This window comes from Mesoplodon mirus, assembly GCF_964341445.2.
Source record: "Mesoplodon mirus genome assembly, chromosome: 2".
Classification (NCBI taxonomy): domain Eukaryota; kingdom Metazoa; phylum Chordata; class Mammalia; order Artiodactyla; family Ziphiidae; genus Mesoplodon; species Mesoplodon mirus.
Genome location: NC_138977.1, coordinates 45,767,159 through 45,790,424, shown reverse-complemented (window position 1 = coordinate 45,790,424; position 23,266 = coordinate 45,767,159). Strand labels below are relative to the sequence as shown.

The 23,266-nt window shown below is 44.3% G+C and overlaps 1 protein-coding gene and 1 long non-coding RNA gene across 6 annotated transcripts in view; one reads left to right on the top strand and one right to left on the bottom strand.

Annotated features, from left to right (window-relative positions):
* The window catches only part of SHROOM3 (shroom family member 3), a gene marked incomplete at its 5' end in the record, with an annotated part of 329,672 nt that overhangs the window by 300,750 nt on the left and 5,656 nt on the right, over nucleotides 1-23,266 (top strand). For 3 of the 5 annotated variants that reach the window (XM_082611412.1, XM_082611415.1, XM_082611416.1), the window contains 4 exons: nucleotides 1,809-1,882; nucleotides 5,614-6,399; nucleotides 7,442-7,951; nucleotides 10,505-10,655. In XM_082611412.1, coding sequence (XP_082467538.1) covers nucleotides 1,809-1,882; nucleotides 5,614-6,399; nucleotides 7,442-7,951; nucleotides 10,505-10,655 — 1,521 coding nt within the window. The remainder of the gene's footprint in view (nucleotides 1-1,808; nucleotides 1,883-5,613; nucleotides 6,400-7,441; nucleotides 7,952-10,504; nucleotides 10,656-23,266) is intronic. The other 2 variants (XM_082611413.1, XM_082611414.1) reach the window with 2 other exon arrangements.
* Nucleotides 10,680-21,398, bottom strand: LOC309798805. Its single transcript, XR_014293234.1, has 3 exons — nucleotides 18,751-21,398; nucleotides 16,241-16,333; nucleotides 10,680-15,719 (listed from the first exon to the last, which is right to left on the bottom strand). It is a non-coding gene; the product is annotated as an uncharacterized lncRNA (long non-coding RNA).

Here is a 23,266-nt window from a genome sequence, read left to right as displayed (position 1 = left end):
AGGCATTTTCCTTCTGTCCAAATGGTATTTCCATTGACAGGAGATGTAGAGTTCTCTCAATGCCCTATTACTGGGTCTGAGTTCTTTTATTTTATATACACCCACAGAAATATCAAGCTCATACTGTAATTCAAAGGAAATAATAGAGTAGAAATATATATTTGAACGTTACTAGGTTAGGAGCTTTAAGGGGACCTAGATAGGCTTTTCCAGTTAATTATTGGCGAGGGTGAACATTCATGTCAACAGAGGGGGTGGAGTGGGGAAAGACTTTTTTTTTTTAAACTTTTTATTTTATATTGGAGTATAGTTGATTAACAATGTTGTGTTAATTTCAGGTGTACTGCAAAGTGATTCAGTTATACATGTATCTGTTCTTTTTCAAGTTCTTTTCCCATTTAGGTTATTACAGAATATGGAGCAGAGTTCCCTGTGCTATACAGTAGGTCCTTGTTGGTTATAAAGGGACCGTAGGCTTTTGCGGAGAGTAGGAATTCCCATTCCCTCTAGTGATACTTGAGCAAATCAGAGACACATGGAATTCCTTTTTCTCAAAGCACTGACATCTGATTGTATCCAGCTCAGCCACCATTCAACTTAAGATTCCAAAGATCGACCTTAGGCTTTGAGGAAATCATGGTTTGAATCCTAGCTGCTTACTTAATTGTGGGTAAGATACTTATCCTCTCTGAGCTGCAATTACCTCCCCTCTCCCCATCGTTATAGATTAAATTACAGAAGAAATGTCAGGTGCCTAACACAGCTCCAGGCACATCATTTGAGGATTATAAGGAGCTTGGCTGAGTGTCCAGCACACAGTAAATGCCGAGTAGGGGGAAGCTGCAGTTACTAATAATATTCAGGGTTGTTTCTTCTTTGGACCTTCTCCCACCCACCTTTGGCTCTTTTCGTTGCTTCTTAGTACCTCTACCAATGATTGGGGGGAGAAAAAAGAAAAAGAGAGAGAGAGAGGGGTGGGCTGATGAAAAGCAATCGGCCCTTTGGACAGAATAAATGGTGAAATAAATTGTTGAAATTAAGTTTAGGGATTACATGTGGATTTAATTTTCCTATTTTCTACCTGTCTCCTATTATCATAAATAATTGAGAGTTTTATCAATAGCAACATCATTATCTTCATCAGGGACCTGTACATATGAACTGATCTTACACTAACAAAAACTGACCTACAGCCCTTTCAGGAAACTAATATCTACCCTTATTTAAAACAAAAACAAATAATGACTACCCTTGAAGTGTCCCCAGAGTTACTGACATTACATGTGGGTGAGATGTTTTTCCCAGAGAGAATGTATTTCAACCTGATTACAAGCCAGATTCATATCTAATTCTTGAGGTTTTGCTGAATTCAATAAACTCTCCTTTTCCTGGCATCTCCCATATTTCCCTATTGCTGTTTTGAAAGCTTGGCCCTTTGATTTAATTTTCATCATAATATTTCAAGTATAAGAGTCGTTTGAAGTCCAGAGATAATTGTTATCAGACTTCTCTTGTTTAGAAAATGTCTTTGTTAGGAGAGGCACCCAGTGAGGTAGACTGAGGTTCTGCCACTTGTGACCTTGGGAAAGTTAACCTCTTGGGGCCTGTGTCCTCATCAATGCAGTGGGATTAACAGTACTTCCTGGGCTTTGAGGATGAAATGGGTTAGTATGTAAGAGTGCCACCATGATGCCTGATAATAAATAGTGGACCTCCAATAAATGTTCCTTCTCCTTTATACCTCCACCCCCTTGGTAAATTTAAATACCCGTTTGTTGGTAATAACACTGTGCCTCTTGTGTTTTAAGGATGTGCTTTTGGGGGAAAACAATGGCTTTGGTCTTGTGAAGGATCCATGTTATTTGGCTGGCCCAGGATCCAGGTATGTATCTGTATTTATGATGCCCTCTACCTTATGAATGCTGCTGGAGTTAAATGCTTCTGTTCCTCTCTTCCAGAAATCAAAGTGTGATATTATGATGTTTCATAGTGTCATGTGCCACCTCTTCAGTTTGTCTAGGCCATGGGGAGCTTTCTTTTTTATTTACAGATGACTTTCTCTAAGAATGATACTATTCAAAATAGGTTTTGAATGTGTGCTATTGAGGCAATGGTTGACTTCCAATAAGTTTGGCATCAGAATAGTTGATGGATATGCTCTTCTCAAGTATATCCTCTGGCTCTCACACGTGGGGCCTCTCTTAAACGTGGCTGATCTCTTCTGGCTCTGTCCCAGAGGATCAGGTCTGCTGAATAAAGCACTAGGGAAAGAATGAGCATCATGAACAGCCTTCACAGAACAAGACAAACTTGCAGGAATCACCTGAAGTAAAAAAATAAAGCTCTAAAATCATTATTTTAGGTACTTAGAGATAGAAAATAGCAGGAAATTCATATTTTAAAAATTGCCATCAAAATCATTTCTCCTCGGTAGAAAAAATATAATGGACAATTTTTCAGAATTAGAATCTTTAAACTATTCACTTGGAGCTTAAGAAGTAGAAATTTCCAAAGAGAGTTTCCTCTGAACCACATGCCTGTATGTAGTTTTAATGCAGCATTATAGGACTATCTACTGTCATCTGTTATTACTAATGGTAATACATTTAAACCCTCCCTACTACTGTCCATGTTTTTTCAAGCCAGTTCCTTAATTATTACTATGTTTCATTCAATCAATGTTTCTCTCTTTTTCTGGCATTCACCTTCTCGATAGCTCAACCTAATACTGCCAGCATGGTCAGGAAGCGGGTATTAGGTTACCTCCTTCACTGCCAAGAGCAGCCTTCTGTAGTTGGTCTTGCTCCTGGAGCTGTGCCTAAAGTGAAGCAGTCAAGGTGAGGCTGAGAACGTTAGTTTGGCTGCATTAATTCAAAGCTAGAGACAAGGGAAGACTAACAGTGAACTAGAGCTCTGCCAAAAGACAGCTGGTCTGAAGTCTAAGGTGAAACTAAAGTCAACCACAAAAAAATCAAATTACTGGATTCCAAAAAGGACTTGAATAGACATTTCTCCAAATGGCCAACAGGCCCATGAAAAGATACTGCACATCACTAATCATCAGAGAAATGCAGATCACAACCACACTCATTAGAATGGCTACGATCGAAAAAACATAAAAGAACAAGTGTTGGTGAGGATGTGGAGAAATTGGAACCCCTGTGCACTGTTGGTGGGATTACAAAATGGTATAACTGCTACGGAAACAGTATGGAGGTTCCTCAAGAAATTAAAAATCTATCGTATGACCCAGCAATCCCACTTCTGAGTATAAATCCAAAGAATTAAAAGCAGTGTCTTGAAGAGAGATTTTTGTACCCATGTTCGAGGCAGCACTATTCACAATAGCAAAGAGGTGGAAGCAACCCAGATGTCCACAGATGGATGAGTGGATAAACAAAATGTGGTGTATGCATACAGTGGAATATTACTGAGCCTTTAAAAGGAAGGAAATGCTGTCACATGCTACACCCTGAATGTACCTCAAGGACATTATGCTAAGTGAAATAAGCCAGTCATAAATACTTTATGATTCCCCTTGTATGAGGTATCTAAAGTAGTCGAATTTATAGAAAAGTAGAATGGTGGTTACAAGGGCCAGAGGAGTGGCAAAAGAAGAGTTGTTGCTTAATAAGTATATAGTTTCAGATTTGCAAGATGAAAATGTTCTGGAGATCTGTTTTGCAACAATATTGGTGTACTTAACACTACTGAACTGAACATTTTAAAATGAATTTAAAATTAAAATGAATTTAAAGTAGTAAATTTTATGTTATGTGGGGTTTTTTTAAACCACATTAAAAAAAATGCTATGAAGGAAAAAAATGAGACTAATCAAACTTAATTCCTGAATATTAAGATTACTGGATACATGTCAATAGATGCTTGTCTCTCACACTCTATTATAAAAGAGACTGAAATAAAATCTTTATGATACTAGTCTTTACTCTTGGAAAACAATCACCAGGAAGAAGTATTCTCAACCAAACTAAGCATTTAACTCAACTATTACCTTCAAAAATATAGTTTTTTACAGTATGGTTCCTGTAAACTAGGAAGATTAAACATAAACTAAAAATATTATATCAAAGTTTATTTGGGCTACATCTTTAAAAGATAAATGTTATTTTATTGTGTGTTTTAGTGATGTCTCCCCTTTTTAAAAAGCAAAATGAAGGTACCTGAGTTGGTCCTTAAAACATCAGATTCCCGTTACTCCATGTCCTATTAGAGGATTCTAAGTTTAAAAATAGTTCATGGCCTGCAGTCTAAACAGCAGTTGGGCAGAAGAGACGTCGTTTGTTCAACAGACATTTACTGAGAGGGTACTTTGCGCCAGGATCTGGGGATAGCAAAAGGAATAAGACATGGGGGTAAGGAGCACCCCCAGTGAATCTCCTGCCCCTGGGTTTCTGGTGTACCCATTTGGGAACCCACCAAGAAGGACAGAGTAGCCACTCTTGAATATTGACAGGCTTCTGGTAAAGAAACTGCTTCTAGATGAGAAGGATCTGTGATGGGAGAGGAGGGCATGCATCTGAGTGGAAGGTGGGCCTCTTACTCAACCATTTGCGTTTATAGTGAAAAAATAATGGCAGGAGAAGAGCTAATTTGGTTCTTTGTGGTCTTTTCCTTCTTTATGCTGCTTTGCCCTCACCTGGCACTTAGATGATTTCGTGGCAGGCCTGTGCTGGGGCTCTGACTTGGGACTGAGCCACAGCTCCCTCAGGACGCGGGTCTGTAAAATGAAAAATGCCATCTGCTCTCCAGATTCACTTGCACACTAGTCAGGGAGCTACAAATGTGGGATTTACAAATTATGGTGGTTTGCTGGAGATATTTTTATCCTCACATTAACTCTTGCATGGCAGGCAGTGCTGCAGACGTGTTTTCTTTGTTTTTGTTCTCCTTTTTTCCCTTTCAAACACGTTAACAAACGTATTGGAAATGGTTGGGTTTTTCCTTAGAGCCTAGAGGACAGCTGTTTAAACGACCATGCACCCTATTTGCTCGTTATGGTCAGTCTCTTTCTCCAGAGGTAACTGCTTATTAGCTCCTTAGGTGAGACTCTCCCTTTCCTTCTTACTTTCCATTTTAAGAAATGAAAACACTGGGAGACTAAGAGCAAGTTGTAAATAAACCCTTCAGATTCTGCAGCCCACGCAAATACTTTCCAAACAGACCTCCCCCTTGGGGCTCACACCTGTGAAGAATGAGGCAGCATTCTTTTCCCCAGAGTCAGGAGCTGGTTCCCAAACTAGTCCTAAAAGGAGCAGAAGAAACATACCTGCTCCTGCCTTTTATATCCTGAAGCCTGTGCTCAAAAGCTGGCTTGCATGGGGGGAGGTAGATGGGGTGATGAGCGAGGGTTAATAAAAAGAAATGCCTTGTGACCCCAGGCTTGCCGTGTGACATTTTCCTGCAGGGTTTATGCCTACTTGACATCTCATTTAAACTTGGTTCTCTGTGTGAGCAGCCAAGGGAAGACAGTGTGCAGCCTCTCCGGGCTTCCTTCTCCCCATCACATGCTTTTCCCGTCCATGTAATGCACCTTGGGCTCAGTGTTTGCCCCTTTTCTTCAGAGCTAACCTATGTGTCTGTATCCCACTCCAGGCCATTCAGCTGTTCCAGCCGTGAAGAGATGTTGCTCCAACACCATCCCAGCCCTCGTTGCGGGGTTTCGGGCTGCAAAGCAGGTGGTGGTGCCTCCATTCCCGGCAGGGGTCTGGGACCGCTGGACCCTCCAAGGCAGGCCAGCAGAATGCCTTGCCCCCGGCCCCTGCCCTCAGGAGCGCAAGGGCATCTCCCAGACACCAGGGCTGCACCGCCGAGCTCAGCCCTGCCTGCCCCTGGCCCCTCGAGCTACTGCTCACAGGCTGCCGCCGCCCAGCCCTGCACCCCAGCCGGGACCCCCAGAAATGGCGGCCACCGGCCGGCCCAGCCTCCCAGCCCCGAGCGCAGGAAGGAGGAGGGAGCAGGGACGCGGCCCTCCCCGCCCTGGGTGAAGCGGGCCCACGCGGTCCGAGAGGACAGCCTCCCCGAGGACAGCGCAGCCAGCCCCAAGCACTACCCCAAGCCGCAGGCCCTCCCCAGCCCGAGCAGCACTTCCGACCCGGACACGCCCCTCGGCGCCCCGGGCACTCTGGGCAGGGTCTCCCTCCGGATCTCTGGGTCGGTCCCGCTGGCCTCCCTGCCACCTCGGGAGGACAACGACAACGACGACGAGGTGTTCGTGAGGGACTTGCGCTGCACCGCCACTTCCGGCCCCACCTGCGAAGCGCCGCCGCCGCCCAGCTGGGAAGCCCCGGCCCAGAATCTGGACCACTTCCCTCCACCTCCCCCTGAAGCTGTGTGTGCGGAGCAGTGGGACAGCGAGGGCTACCGGGAGCCCCACGCCAGGTGAGAGCAGCCCTCCGCCAAGGTTAAGGGTCTCCCTCCCCAGTAAGAGATTTCCACGCTCCACGCTTCCCAGAGCCGCCTCTTGCTGGCCACTGGAGAGCCCCGTGGAGGTTTTTTAACAGGAGCCCAGCTCACGAAACTGGCACAACTGTTCCATTTGTTGACCTTGGTGGTCGTCATTTTAGTAGTCCTTGGGCGCCAAGGTGAGGTTCATTTCTGTGGACGTGGCAGGTTCAAAGGGTCCAGATAAACAGCATCCCTCTTCCCTGCCCAGAGTTCTGAACCCGTTAAGAAATAAGGCAAAAGAAAAAGGCATTCAGAAGACAAAAAAAGATCACGTTTATTACTGAGAGAGCTGATCCTGGAGAATATGGCTCCTATCTGAGTATAAGTGGGCCTCCTGATACTGAGCCCCAAATTAAACAGGGGTGCCCGCCTAGTCACAGGCTGTGCTAGACACACACACAGCAAGCACACGTGTGAGCACGCAAGAGCGAGCCTGGAGGTAACCTTACTCTCCAAAGCAAGAGGCGGGACTAGGAATGGGCTATGGTCAGTTTCTCTTTGCAGAGTCGCTCTCTCTGTCCATAGGAAGGAATAAAGAGTAAGGCTGAAGGTCATTAACGTTTAGGGAAGACCTCTGCTTGGAAAACAGGAGAATGAGGAAGAGGCACTTTCCAACACATACTCCCTAGGACAGCACTAAAATACATTGTCTGATAGCACCTTTGTCGTAACTTCCTCTAAACACCACCTGTTCCCTTTCACTACCCTCTGCTCACTTTCATAAAGCTCTGGAATCCAAGAGCAACATTCACCAAAACTGAATTCCTGCTAGATCTGTCCCCCTTAAAAAGTCACACAACCTCCCTGTGACCAACTAGTGGACTTAGTTAAAGGCCCTTTTGAACCCTGCCGTTTGTGGGGAATAACAACCCCAGAAACTCCTGATGTGTGTGGGAAGCTACAGCCCTCGTGTGCAAACGTCTCCCTGCCTTCACCCTCCTGCTGACTCTTAACCATTCCCTTTTAATATCCCTAGCAGCTCCGGCAAACTTGCCAAGGTGACAGTTGCCAAGGAAAGGCCCATCCCTGGTGCAGCCCATTTGGTTGATAGTCAGATACTGGCTTCCAGATCCCAAACTTCCATCAAGAGTTCAGAGGCCAATGAGACCAACCCACCCTCCAACACCGGGGCTCTGCCCCAGCCTGCCGGGTCTCTTAGCAAGCAGCCAAGCCCAGAGCAGCCACCTTCCATCCAGAGCCAAAGCCTCAGCCACGACACAGTCAGTGGGACTCAAAGTTTAGAAAAGAATGTCAGTTCTGGTCCTCAGAAGACCTCAGAAGACATGAGAACAGAGGCTCTGGCCAAGGAAATTGTCCACCAAGACAAATCCTTGGCAGACATTTTGGATCCAGACTCCAGAATGAAGACAACTATGGACCTGATGGAAGGTTTGTTTCCACGAGATGCTAATCTGCTGAAGGAAAACAGCATAAAGAGGAAGGCCATGCAGAGAACTGTCAGCTTCCCAGGATGTGAAGCTAAGAGGTAAGTCCCTGGTCATGTCCCCAAAGAGACTTAAAATTGAACTCCTTCCACGGGGGTGATGATAAGTCTAGAACTGCTTATCTGAGGTTCTCCCGCTTCCAAAGATCCTGACCCCAGACTGACATTCCATCTCAGCCTTAGGGGAATGGCTCTGACCTACCTTGAGTTGTTTGCCCAGCAACAAGTAGTAATAGTAATAATAATAATAATTACTGTTTATAACCTATCGTTCACGTTCTCTGCATCAAGCATTATATTCTGTATGTAAACATTATCTCATTTAATCTTCGTGAGAACCTTCTGAGATAGCTACCGATTTTATCTCCATTTTAAAAATGGGGAAACTGAAGCAGAGAGGAATGAGAGCCATGCCCAGCTGAAGTCATAGAACATGTGAGTAATGGCATCTGTGCACTCTCAGTGCTTACACAGTGCCCTTAAAAACTCAGCACACATGCAGCTGCCCGTTCTGCCAGAGTTGCCCTTACAGAGCCCCACATGGGTCAGTGCTGAGGGAGGGGCAGGTGGAAGTGGTGAGCACACAGGGGCCTCCCCTCGGCCGAGGTGAACATGGTCTTGTAAAAAGCGTGACAGCCTAGAGAAACAGATTGACTTACTCCGCTGACATTCACCTTTGAAGAGGTAGGGTGGGCGTCTGCTCACATCCTGAACATCAGGAAGGGGCTGAACAGGAGTGCATCCATGGTCTTGTTTAGCCGTGGGTCTGCACCCGAAGCTCCCTGAGCGGCGCGTTCCCCGTCCTGTAATGTGCATCCCAGCGCCTGCCCACAGCCGGTGAGAGGAATGTGAGCAGTCTGTATTTTTCCTCCTTTTGATTTCTCCCGGGTTATTGCAATATTTTCTTGCATGTTTGATTTCCTAAAGGGACTACTATGGGAGAGATTTAGAATGGTTTTTATTTTCTTTTAAACTTTCAATGAAAACTATATGGATCAACAGTCCGGAGCTCCAGTTAGTGGCTTCCAGACTAAATAAAAGCAGAGAGCATTCCATCTAAATTTGGGCTTGCATTTTAGAAATTTCCAACTGATCCTCACTAAATTACTAACAGGAACACTTTTTTTTGAGTTGCAGGGGAGGAGAGAAAGGAAAGGGCTGTGTGGTACTTGCAGGCTATCTGATAGGTTATCGGAGGCTCTCCTGATACAAGCCCTCAGCAGTCACCTTGTCCAGCCCCTCCTTTTTCAGATGTGGCAAACAGAGACTAACTGAGGAGGAGTGACTTATCCAGGGTCATGTGTTTAGCAGACACTTCTTAAGCACCTATAATGTGCAAGGCAATCCACTGGGTACACGAGGGACCCACAGATGAGTTTCTGTGGATGTGCCAGTCGGTTCACCACGGGTGGCTGTCTTCCAATCACTCACTATAGGAAGACCAAAGTAATTTACAAGTACATGCTTAGAAAAGCATTTCCTGGCATTATCCATGAGAACATAAGTTTAGAAGTGAAATGGTCATGTAGCTTTTACAGCACTGAGAGCTTCCTAAGGAATTGCAAAAGGATGGCATCGCCATCTTCTGGTAAAAATGAGCATTGTCCTTGTTGTACATGAGACTGCGCAAATAGCCACTGTGAGGTTTAATCAGATAGACGTCCAAGAAGCCTATTTGTAAGGCAGTGAATATATGTTGGCGGGGGGACTATATCAGAAGACCTTTTCCCCATCTTTTCAATTAACTGGATTAATATGACTGTACTGTTTAGAGGAACAACCCCAGCAAGCGGGAAACTAGTAAAAACACCTTTTTGGTGGTTCTTTATTCCATAGTAAAATGATGGTCTGGATGTTAAACAATGTCACAAGATTACCTCTCCTAGAGAACCTAATTACATCCATAGAGTCATTTATTCAGTGAGTAGGGCTTTACCTATAGAGTATGAAAGGCACCTTGATTATAGTAAAACAAAGAACATAGTTATCAGGTTCCCAACTTCTAGTTTGTTCTCCAGCCTTGAAATCCCCCTGCTGTGTAATCAGTGAGGAGATTTTACATCTTGTATTCATTCACTGTTGACCAGCAAGCTCCAAATTCCAGGCTTACATAGAGCCTCAGGCTTACATGAAAAGGAAAATTGGTAGGTGTCCAAGCAACAGTTATAGTAGACAATCAGAAACATTATGGGTAACATGGAGGAGTAGGAAATAATTAATCTAAAACCTGAGATTTGTGCAGCACCTTGAAAATACTTTCACAGTGACTAAGTCGTGGCTCCCTGTTGTCTTTCTGTGAAGCAGGGAGTCAGTATCATTCTGTTTATCACAAAAGGAGAAACATGCAGAGAGGTTAAATGTCCGTAGTCCTGACTCCCACTCCCCTTCCCAATATTTCCCTTGGTGGTTTTCCATCCCGAGTATGCTGGCTTCAAGAGCCCCACACGTTAGTAGGCAGTCACTAGTAAATACCTATTAGTCCATCCTAACTTCTGGGAAGATATTGAATATAATTTTTTTACACATTTCCAAATGGACAAACATATGGTGAAATTAAGCTGCGTGTGGCTGTACTTTTTGTTCTTTCTGACCCAGCAGTGAAGACAAGGAAGCAGTGGGCATGTTGGTCAACTGTCCTGTCTACTACAGCGTGTCTGCTCCCAAGGCCGAGCTTCTGAACAAAATCAAAGCTATGCCAGAGGAAGTGAATGAGGAAGAGGAACCGGCAGACATCAACGAAAAGAAGGTAAGGAAAGAAATGGGGGGCTTCCCTGGTGGCGCAGTGGTTGGGAGTCCGCCTGCCGATGCAGAGGACAGGGGTTTGTGCCCCGGTCCGGGAGGATCCCACATGCCGCGGCGCGGCTGGGCCCGTGAGCCATGGCCGCTGAGCCTGCGCGTCCGGAGCCTGTGCTCCGCAACGGGAGAGGCCACAGCAGTGAGAGGCCCGCGTATCGCAAAAAAAAAAAAAAAAAAAAAAGAAAGGGGGCCTTTGTTCTGCTCCCCCCAGAAAGATAGTCGAGGTCCTAGCAGGGTTATTGGCCCCTTACAGCAGGAGGGGAAAAGGCCTGTCACGTCACCAACCTCACCAAACCATCACGAGATTCTCAACTTGCAGGGCACTTGGAGCAATTGCCTCACAGCTCTCCTGTTATTTTTGTTTTTATAAATGACAGAAGTGAAGGTTAGAGGGATTAAGGTATTTCCTACAAGTCACATAGTTGCTTCCTGGTCTAACACAGGGACCCCAGCACTATTCTCAGCAGCTGACCAGCCAGTGCCATAATTTTCATTTCATGTTTCATGGACAGAAGGAAAACTAGAAAACCTAGAAACTTTAAGGAAACAGAGACCTATTGTCAAAAGACACTTCCAAGAAAAGGAAATGTTCCTCTTTAGATTTTCCAACTCTCTGTCATACCTCAATAAACAGCTTGAAAGCACAGTATTGGAATTTAGTTGTTAGCATTTGCTGCTCCTACAGAAATTTTAAATGTAAAGCACTTTAAGAATGACCATGATGCTGCTGTCTTCCCATACGCCATGGAGATCTAAGCCCGGCTGTGCCCAAAGGGGAGAAAGTTCTTGCCCGGCTGCTTTCCCTGCAGCCCCAGATGGGCTGCCTGCCACTGTGCTCACAACTCTTCATACAACTCAGGCCTGCATGCTGAAAAGGAAAGGACTCTGTTAAAGCTTGCCTGATGCTGAGCCGGGAATGTAAGGGCTTCTCAGTAGTGCCAATTCCCGGAGAAACTTTCTTACGTGATTCTGTTTCGTTTATTCTATGATATGTGTCCTAAGCTCTCTTGTTTATGTGTTGGAATGAGACCACAGGATATAGACTGTGGGAGCAGGGAGCAATGGGGCAGGAGGACTGAAGGATTGTAGAAGCACCTCCATCAGTGGTATCCTTCTCCCTTCTACAGTCCCAGCCTCGCTGGGCTCACAGTGCATGGCTGACATGCTGATACGATGCAGCTGCTGTTCGTAAGGCATGCTCTCCCAGCCCAGTTTCCCCATGTACACGCCTGCTCCATAGCACGCCTCCTGGCTCCCACTTAATGGGACTGGGGGGAAAAACCACATTGCTATAGTCTGTCTATATCTATCCCAAAGAGGGAGCTATAATAAACACCATTGTAAGTACCAAGTTGCCAGGACATCTTTAACTGAACATTTTACAGGTTTTGTTGTTTTGTTTTTTTGCGTGTAGACATACTCTGATCTACAGTAGCAGTGTGGCAAACTACTTGTTGCTTTTTCCTCCCCATCTTAATTTTACTTTTTAACTGTTTTTTCGTCACTTTATTATCACCCTCTCACTCTGAGGATTATGTGGCAAGAAGTATTTTTAGCCTGAGAACACCGAAGGAATAAGAGGATTAGTCCTCACAGGAAATGACAGTAGGTACCATTTGTCAAGCATTTCTTAATCCCGGATGTGGGCTATGGGTTTTTTTACTTAGTGCCTTATTACCTTCTTTACACAAAACTGCTCTGACGCCAATGTTGTCACATTTTACACTGAAGTAATCAGAGTGAGCCAGGACAAGAAGAGAAGGAGGGGACACTCAAGACAAAGGGAACAGCATGGGAGAAGAGGTAGTTGTGTGAAAAAACATGGGGAGTGCATATGTATTGAAGAAAGATACTTCCAGGAGGTCTGATATTTGGGAATGTATTATAAAGTCTCATGATTAAATTAGAAATTACCAAATTTAGAGAATAACAAAGAAAGGCCATGAATGGCAGGAGACAAGGCTGGGAGGATCCACGGGGGCAGGTCATGGAGATCACATGGGGCTTTGTCTGAAATGCCAAAGAGTTTGGATTTTACCGTGTGGCAGTGGAGAACCCTATGAGATTTTTTTGTTTTAATCAACTACAGGTTTATTAACGTGTAATAGAATTTGTGTGGCACTTGCATTTACATATCTGATCTGGAAACAGAGAAAATATGCAGGCTTTAATTGATGTTGTTGAAGGCATCTATTAATATATTCAGTATGAAGTTAAAAATGCAGTTCTCTTCCCAATATATAACAAACTTTTTTTTTTCCCTAAGGATGGTTTTAAAACATGATGCTTGGTCAAGATGGTTCTAAGGCAGAATGTAACCTTCCACCAACTTCTGCAAAGTAATAATTTGTTGCCTAATGTTTAAAGTTAGTAAACCTAAGATGTATTTCTACGCATGAAACTAAGAGTCAGTGGAAACTAGAATCCTGATTTATTAATATTTTGAAACTAGCATTTTCAGTCAGTTCTGCTTTAATATACTTTTTATTTATATATCCTAGATGATGAATTGTAATATTCCAAGTAAATATAAGTATTACTTAAAATATAAAACAATCACTGTCTGAACTTCTGACATACATAAAATCTAAAGACAGTTTAATACTTAGGGCTTTCAATTCTTTGGCTAAACCCTGCCATATCTATTGGGCAAAAATCTGCTTAACCAGATCTCATGATTCTCTATTCTGAAGGCCAAAAGGCTTTGGCTTAGAGACTTAGTGGAATATTTCAAAAGGCAAAAAAACTTGTTATTCCTCAGAACTGGCTTTCCCCAAGAGATCATTAGTGACCCAGATGGTTCTCAGCTGCCTATTTCTGTTGCTCTTGCTTTATTATTAAAGTTTCAAGTTTTCCTCTGGTCTGTCTTCTTTTCAGCCTGAAAAACTTCTTTTAGCATTTCTTTTTTTTTTTTTAATTTTTTTTTTTTTAGATGTTGGGGGTAGGAGTTTATTAATTAATTTATTTATTTTGGGCTGTGCCGGGTCTTCGTTTCTGTGCGAGGGTTTTCTCTAGCTGTGGCAAGCGGGGGCCACTCTTCATCGCGGTGCGCGGGCCTCTCACTGTCGCGGCCTCTCTTGTTGCGGAGCACAGACTCCAGACGCACAGGCTCAGTAGTTGTGGCTCACGGGCCCAGTTGCTCCGCGGCATGTGGGATCCTCCCAGACCAGGGCTCAAACCCGTGTCCCGTGCATTAGCAGGCAGATTCTCAACCACTGCGCCACCGGGGAAGCCCAGCATTTCTTTTTTGAAGGATTTGTCTGCTGGTGACAAATTCTTTTAGTTTTCCTTCATCTAAGAATGTCTATATTCTGTTGTCATTTCTAAAGAATTTTTAGTAGATATGGAATTCTGGGTTGACTATTCTTTTTCTTCTCACACTTTAAAAATGTCCCACTTCTTCTTGCTTCCATGGTTTCTGATGAGAAATGCACAGCCGTTGAATACTTGTTCCTCCTATTTGCAATGTGTTGCTTTTCTCTGGCTGCTTTCAAATTTTTTATCTTTGATTTTCAGCAGTTTGGTTATGATATGTATGGGCCTAACTTTCTTTGATTTATCCTGTTGGGGTTTACTAAGCTTCTTGATTCTGTAAACTTATGTCTCACTAAATTCAGGATGTTTTTAGCCAGTATGTCTTCAAATATTTTTTTATGTGCTAATCTCTTTCTCTTCTTTTGGGACTCCAGTGACACAAATGTTAGACATTTTGATATTGTCCTGCAAATCTCTGAAACTTTGTTCATTTCTTTTTTAGGACTTTTTTATTTTTGATTATTTATTTATTTTGGCTGCTTTGGGTCTTTGCTGTTGCACGCGGGCTTTCTCTAGCTGCAGCGAGCAGGGGCCACTCTTCATTGCGGTGCGCGGGCTTCTCACTGCGGTGGCTCCTCTTGTTGCGGAGCACGGGCTCTAGGCACGCGGGCTTCAGTAGTTGTGGCTTGCAGGCCCTAGAGTGCGCAGTCTTCAGTAGTTGTGGCATGTGGGCTCTAGGGCGCTCGGGCTCAGTAGTTGTGGCACACGGGCTTAGCTGCTCTGCAGCATGTGGGATCTTCCTGGACCAGGGCTCGAACCCGTGTCCCCTGCATTGGCAGGTGGATTCTTTTTTTTTTTTTTTGCAGTACGTGGGCCTCTCACTGTTGTGGCCTCTCCCGTTGCGGAGCACAGGCTCCGGACGTGCAGGCTCAGCGGCCATAGCTCACGGGCCCAGCCGCTCCGCGGCATGTGGGATCTTCCCGGACCAGGTCACGAACCTGTGTCCCCTGCACCGGCAGGCGGACTCTCAACCACTGCGCCACCAGGGAAGCCCCAAGGCAGGTGGATTCTTAACAACTGTGCCACCAGGGAAGTCCTGTTCATGTTTTTTAATGTTTTCTGTCAGTTTATTCAGATTGGATAATTTCTATTGATCTATCTTCAGTTTCACTGACTTTCCTGCCTCTATTCTGCCAGTGATTTTTTTTTTAATTTTCAAATATTATAGTTTCCAGTTCTAAAATTTCCATTCATTTTTTTGTAGTGTCTATCTATTCATTTCAAGAGTGTTTACTTCTACTATGGAGCATAGCTACAAAAGCTATTTTAAAGGCTTTTATCCTCCCGTTTTGGTTATCTCAGGGTTAGTACCTTTTGGTTGTCTTCCCCTGAGAGCTGCTCACATCTTACTGGTTCTTTTCATGCTGGGTAATATTGTACCTGAACATTTTGAGTGTTATGGTGTAAGTCCTGGGTTCTGTGAAAATCCTCTGAAGAATGTTGATTTTTTGTTTTATTTTAGCAGGTAGCCTAGTTAGGTTCAGGCTACAAGTTCTGTTCCACCTCTGGCTGTTGGTTCCAGTGTCAATTCAGTTTTCAGAGCCTCTGCTGTCTTATATGTGACTGTCCTACACAGGCACCTTTCAGGGCTGAGCCTGGGACTTGGGTGAGTTGTTCTGTCACAGTTCAGTTCTCAAAGCCTTTGCCGTGCTGCTTTGGGTCTGTCCCACACACGTGCAGCTTGAGGGTAAGCCCGGACCTAAGGCAGTTCAGACACCTAATTAGGGGGTCTCCTTTTCCTGCTCTCTCCTGTTCAGTATTCCCACCTGACCCCCCGCCCCCCAGCAGCCCCTTTACCTGGGTCTCTGGCTAGAAATAGGACAACAAGTTCTTGTGGTGTCAAGGCAGCCTGCACGGCCATGCCATTCTGCATGGCTGGGACTATCCTCAATAAGAGGAAAATCGTGGGGATTCCCCTCACACTCTTCGGTCCATGGGGTCATTGTCCCCATTCCTCTGGACAGAAAGAAGGGTTTTCTCTTGGGGTTTTAAGTGCCTGTGCCACCACTGCACCGTGCACTCTGCAAGGAGAGTCACTTCGGGGGGCAGGGCTGGGTGGGGGAAGAGAGAGGGAAGAGGAAGAAACAGGATTCCCCCACCTGCTTTATCTCACAGAAAGCAGCATTTTTGCTGCCATGCCACACCCTCTGTGCAGTTCAGCATTGAGGCTATTTCCAGGGCAGAACCAGAACATAAAAGGGGGAGAAGCAGGAAACTCACCCATTCTGGGTCGTACTTCAGGCGTGGCTCCCCTCCCTGGCGCACTGCCACAGCTAACCTTGCAGAGCCCTCTTCAGGGTACAGGGGTGTTCGCTGTAGGAAGGAGGAGAGAGAGGCTGGCGTGGGCTCCCGCCATCTGGCCACCATCAGTCCCTCTCCCGGGGATTTATCAGCGGGGAGGGAGATGCGGTGGATTTACATTTAGGGAAGCTGTGCATGCAGCGAGACGGGAGGAAGAGAGGGTAGTTGGGAGGGAGTTACAGCTGCCTGGGCCAGGAAGCGACGAGGCGGGCCTAAGGGAGCTGCGATAGGAGCAGTGAGAAACAGATGGATTTAGTTTTTTTTTAAAGGAAGCAAAAGGGACAGAATCCGGTAGCAGATTGGACACGGAGCATGGAAGAGAGGAAGGAGGAGGGCTGGCTCCCGAGTTCCTGGCCTAGGTGACTGTGGTAACAGACATAGGAAAAACAAGGAGGTCATCGGGGAGGGAGGAGGATGTTTTGTTGAATTTAAAGAAATTTAATAACATTTCTTGTATGTCAGAGATTCCTGTCACCCAGAACCAAGAGACTGCACAACTTTCTGGTCACAAGCCTTCCCAAGAGGAAATAAGAACCATTCCTGACAGAGAATGTGCTAGAGAATATCTGAAGTGGCAGTCAGGCCCCCGCAACCTTTCTGCTTTGATAGGTCACACAACGTGGGATGCAGGTTTCCTCAGGACAGAAACTGCCCCTGACTTCTCTGTGGGGTGAAATGCAGCTAAAGAAAACAGTCACATGCTGCTGCCTGGATCCTCATATTGAATGTCTTCATCTAGTCCCAGTTTTTACCAGCTGGAGCCTGAACTCCACTCTGTCCCCAGACCCCAGCCATGCGGTTAAGGGTCCTGAATTACTCTTTTTAGATCGAGACAGGCCATCAGTCGAGGCCAGCTGTGTGTGTAGTGATGTTATTGGCAACCCTGTCAGCACAAGTCCTCCCAGCAGAAAGCAAAGCAGTGTTGGGGGGGGCGGGGGGAGTTGGGTATGTTCCCCTAGGGGCGTCTGCCCAAATGACTGGTGTGTGTTCTTCCAGGTGTTGCGTAATCTTCACAATAGCGCAACACAATAACAACTTGAATGTGTATAATACTTTTATATTTTCCAGAGTGCTTGCACACGCTTTATCTTAGCTGAGCCTCACCACATTCCTCTGAGCTGTTTTAATGTAGCGATCAGAAGCCTGAACTCTGCAGCTGGAGGACCTGGGTTTAAAGCCTGGTGCTGCTGCTTTCTAGCTGCCTGGGCTTGGGCAAGTGACAGAACCTCTATCCGCTTCCCTTTCCTCATCCATAAAAGGGGGATAATAACGGTACCCGTCTCATCGGGTTGTTGTGAGTAGTAACTGAATAGGAAAACACCTAAATAGTGCCTGGCACAGACAGAGAGCTCTGTAACTAAACATTATTATTAGTTTTAGGCAGGCATTAGGATGCCCTTGCAGTGGATGAGAAAACAGACACAAAAGGTCAGGTGACTGGCCTGACTGTGAGTTTTCTGTCAGAGCTGGGTCTCCTGACTTCTGGTCCAGTGTTTGTTTGAGCTGGTGCCGGAGCAGGGAGGAGGTGGGACAGGACCCAGCAAGATTTCTGCATGCAGATGGTGAGGTGCGAGGGAGGATCTGTTAAGCCATGTTTACAGAGAGAACCCTTATACGTAGCAGCTCATGCAGGGTGAGTTAACAGTTTCTGCCAGGTAAGAAGTGGATACATGTCAATGATTTTGCAAATTAATTAGCTCCTGAGAGACTAATGTTATTTTTTTAATTGAAACACCTCTTCTCTCTCCCCATTGAATTCTATGGGTGTAAGTTGGTAGTTTTTTCGTGTGTGTTTTTTTTTTTTGGAAGAGATCTGCCTGGCATAGAAATGTCTATTTAATACAGCGAACTTTCCCTTGCTGCCTTCAGTTACTCAAATCCCTCTTAACTACATTTTAAAATCCAAATCTCCATATTTTAAGGGCTTGGTAAATTTGAAAAATTCAAATACCATCCAAAGGTACCACCTTTGAGCCAGGAGTGACTGGTGTGACTGCTCAGTAATACTGGTATTAGCAGATATGCCGAGCTGTGATGTATGACACTTACAGCCCAGCCAACAGCTTTCGGAAGTCAGAATGCCGCAAAATGTATATTGGTTCTTCCCACAGAAGCCTCCCTGTATCACCCCTAGACATTTTCATCTTATTCTGTCCTTCCTTGTCCCCTGAAGCCCAGAGTACACATCAGCTCCTGTACAGACAGGCTTCTGGTTCTTCTGCCACTGTTGATGTCTTTGAAAACCAAAACAGAGCAGGTGCCAAGAGCTGACCCCACTGTCCTGGGAGCGCACAAGGACCACTGCACCTGCACACCTCATATCAAGGGGATAACGGCCAGCACATGCTGAGGAAAGAGACAGTAAGCATCCAAACTAAAAGCAGCCCCTCATTTCTGAAAAAGATGGCAGAGTAGAAGGATGAGCTCACCTCCTCTCACGAAAACACCAAAATCACAACTAACTGCTGAACAACCATCGATGAAGAAGACTGGCACCTACAAAAAAAGATATTTTACATTCAAAGACAAAGAAGAAGCCACAACAACATGGTAGGAGGGGCGCTTTCATGACATAATCAAATACTATACCCACTGGGTGGGGGACCCACAAACTGGAAAATAATTATATTGCGGAGGTTCTCCCATACGAGTGAGAGTCCTGAGCCCCACGTCAGGCTCCCCAGCCTGAGGGTCTGGCATCGGGAGAAGGAACCCCCAGAGCATTTGGCTTTGAAGGCCAGCAGGGCTCATGTGCAGGAGCTCCACAAGACTGGGGGAAACAGAGACTCCACACTTGGGGGGTGCACATAAGGTTTCACATACACTGGGACACAAAACAAAGCAGTAACTCCATAGGAGCCTGGGCTGGACCTACCTACGAATCTTAGAGGGTCTCCTGGGCAGCAGGGGTCAGCTGTGGCTCACTGGGGGCAGGAAGGACACTGGTGGCAGAGGTCCAAAAGAATAATGATTGGCCTGAGCTCTCTGGGAGGTTGCCATTTTGGCATCAAGACCTGGTGCTACCCAACAGTCTACAGCCTCCAGTGCTGGAACGCCTCAGGCCAAACAAGCAGCAGGATAGGAACACAGCCCCACCCACCAGCAGACAGGCTGCCTAAAGGTGTACTGAGCTCACAGCCACCTCTAAACACCCCTTGACACGGCCCTGACCACCAGGGGAACAAGACCCCGCTCCACCCACCAGTGGGCAGGCACCAGTCCCTCCCACCAGGAAGCCTGCACAAGCCCCAGGACCAACCTCATCCACCAGAGGGCAGACACCAGAAGCAAGAGGAGTTATGATCCTGCAGCCAGCAGGAAGGAGACCACAAATACAGAAAATTAGACAAAATGAAATGGCAGAGAAATATGTTCCAGACAAGGGAACAAGATTTAAAAAACCCCACAAGAACAACTAAATGAAGTGGAGATAGGCAACCTACCTGAAAAAGAATTTAGAGTAATGATATCAAAGATGATTCAAGACTTCAGAAAAAGAATGGAGGCACAGATCAAGATGAGACAAGGATGTTTAACAAAGAGCTAGAAGATTTAAAGAACAAAGAAACAGAGATGAACAATACAATAACTGGAATGAAGAATACACCAAATGGAATCAATAGCAGAATAATTGAGGCAGAAGAATGAATGTGTGTGCTGAAAAACAGAATGATGGAAATCACTGCAGCTGAAGAGAATAAAGAAAAAATGAAAAGAAATGAGGACAGCCTCAGAGACGTCTGGGACAACATTAAACAAACCAACATTTGCATTATTTGGGTCCCAGACGGAGAAGAGAGAAAGAGCCTGAGAAAATATTTGAAGAGATTATAGCTGAAAACTTCCCTAACATGAGAAAGGAAACACTCAAGTCCAGGAAGAGCAGAGAGTCCCATACAAGATAAATGCAGAGAACATGCTGAGACACATATTAATCAAACTTACAAAAAAAGACAAAGGAAAAAATATTAAAAGCAACAAATAACATACAGAGGAATCCCCATAACATTATCTGCTGATTTTTTAGCAGAAACTGCAGGCCAGAAGGGAGTGGCATGATATATTTAAAGTGATGAAAGGGAATAACCTACAACCAAAAATACTCTACCCAGCAAGGCTCTCATTCAGATTTGATGGAGAAATCAAAAGCTTTACAGACAAGCAAAAGCTAAGAGAATTCAGTACCACCAAACCAGCTTTACAACAAATCCTAAAGGAACTTCTCTAGGCAGTAAAGAAAAGGCCAAAACTAGAATCAAGAAAATTATGAATGGGAAAGCTCACTGTATGTAAAGCAAACATAAAGGTAGGAAGTCATCCACACACAAATATGAGATCAAAACCAGCAATCGTGAGGACAGTACAAATGCAGGATAGCGGAAATACATTTCAAATTAAAAGACCAGCAACTTAAAACAATCTTGCACATATATAGACTGCTATATCAAAACCTCATGGGAACCACAAACCAAAAATCTACAGTAGATACACAGAAAAGAAAAGCAATCCAAACACAACACTAAAGATAGATATCAAATCACAAGAGAACAAAAGAGGAAGGGAAGAAAAAAGATCTTCAGAAACAAATCCAAAACAATTAACAAAATGGCAATAAGAACATACATGTTGATAATTACCTTAAATGTAAATGGATTTGATGCTCCAACCAAAAGACATAGACTGGAACGAAATAATGCCATTTGCAGCAACCTGGATGGACCTAGAGATTATCATACTAAGTGAAGTAAGTCAGAGAAAGACAAATATCATATGATATCACTCATATGTGGAATCTAATTTTTAAAAAATGAGACAAATGAACTTATTTACAGAACAGAAACAGACTGACAGATATTGAAAACAAACTTACGGTGACCAAAGGGGAAAAGTGGGGGGAAGGGATAAATCAGGAACTTGGGATTAACATATACACAGTACTATATATAAAATAGATAAGCAACAAGGACCTACTGGTATAGCACTGGGAAATCTACTCAATATTCTGTGATAAACTATATGAGAAAAGAATCTAAAAAAGAATGAATATACGTATAACTGAAATACTTTGCCGTATACCTGAAACTAACACACCACTGTAAATCCACTGTACTCCAATAAAATTAAAACGAAAAAAACAAACAAAACCCAACAGGGTCTGCAGAGGAAAGACTGAATGGGCTAGACTCTGAACCTGATGGCTGTTCAGCTGTGTCAAATTCTTTGACCCGTCCTTACCCATCAAACCCTGCTCGCTTGGTGGCTGCCCTTCCAGCACTGCTGACCCATAACCTTTAATTAAAGCCAGGACTTGGACATTTCAAGGATATTATGAACCCTGCTTAGATCGAAGGAGCCTGAGAAAATTAGTGCACCAAGGTCAGTGGAAACTCAGAGGAAGAGTTCTCCCCACTCTTCACCACTCACCCCATGTGAGGACAGACTTATCCTTACTGGTTTATGCTCATTGCAAATTAAAAATCATCACATCTATTTCTTAAAATGCTAGCTACTGAGAGCCATAATGAGGATTTTTAGAATGGAGTTCCTTCCAGAAATGACACAATATTAGTTTCAGAAGAAGTCATATTTATAGGAGTAATGGAAAACATGAAGCTGTTGCCTTCTTTTCTTTCTACTCTTTGGTTTTTTAATTCCTTTTGTAGAAAGTACACTTCTCAAGATGTGAGGTTGAAATGGATCCCAAAACGTTGGAATAAGCAGAAGGCCTTTTCCTGAGGTTGACGTGATAAGAATGTTGTTGCTTAGTTAACTAGCTCTTGGATTTGGCATAACCTGGTTTTCTATAAGAAAGTACCCTCTGGTAACATTCAGAGTGGCAAGCCTAGGAAATGCAAGCTACGAGGCTTAAAAACTCCTGGGCTGACTTCAGGTAGATGTCAGTCTCTCTCATCGTCTATCTGAAAGACAGGAATGGTGACATTTGACTTGTGGAACCCTGTCCAGCAGGGATATTGGGAGATGTAACAGCAAGTACTATTTATTTCCCCTCCTTCTCTCCATTCCAGTATCCCTGCCATTCTCTTCATAGGCACAGACAGCGCAGTGCAAGATCGTCACCCCCCCCCGCCCCGGGCATTTTCCTGGAGGTATCTAGCAGGTTATTTTGCAGGCAAATACCATAGCTGCCAGCCAGAATTGTTTTTTAGAAGATGATGAGTTTTCCAAGGGAATATAAGGAAAATTAAATGATATTCTCTCCCACCTGCATTTTTCTGAGCGCAGACTCTTCAGTTAAGGAATAATATATACTGTACATTTTTTCCACTACTAAAATTGTCTTTTGTATCCACTTTGTCTTAACTGCTTGTAGAAAGCCAAAGATTATAACCCATAATGAGTCGGTGCAGCAGATGGGAATGTTTTAAGCCCCCTTCAGTCTCTGGGATTAGGCAAGTTGAGAAGACAGTAAGATGTCACCATTAAAGCCAGAACTTGAACATTTCAAGGACATTGGGAACCTTACTTAGTTGAAGTACCTCTGGTAGTCCAGCTCCAAGATGGGGGCAGATGGTGGAAAAATAAATATTTTCCTCATCATTGTGATTATTGTATTCTCTGGTGCTCATGTTGAAGAAACAGTACACAAAGTTGTCAGTACCCTTCAGTTGGTTATTCAAAAATATTTTTTTCCCTTTTTTTCTTCCTTCCTTTAAAATGAAGATTTACTCTAACGTAGAAATTGTGACCCTTTGTTTTCTTCCAACTGAATTCACACAGCTTGGGTTTATATATACACACATACACACACACACACATACATACATATACACATATATACATACATATAAATTTTGAGCTGGAACCTTGTTAGTGGTAAAGAAGTAGGTTTTAACCAAAAAAAGATGATGTTCTTTTTCCATATGGCTACCTCAGGCGAAGAGAAAAATGACTAAAGAGCCATGGAGTCTAATTTCTCTTGCAACA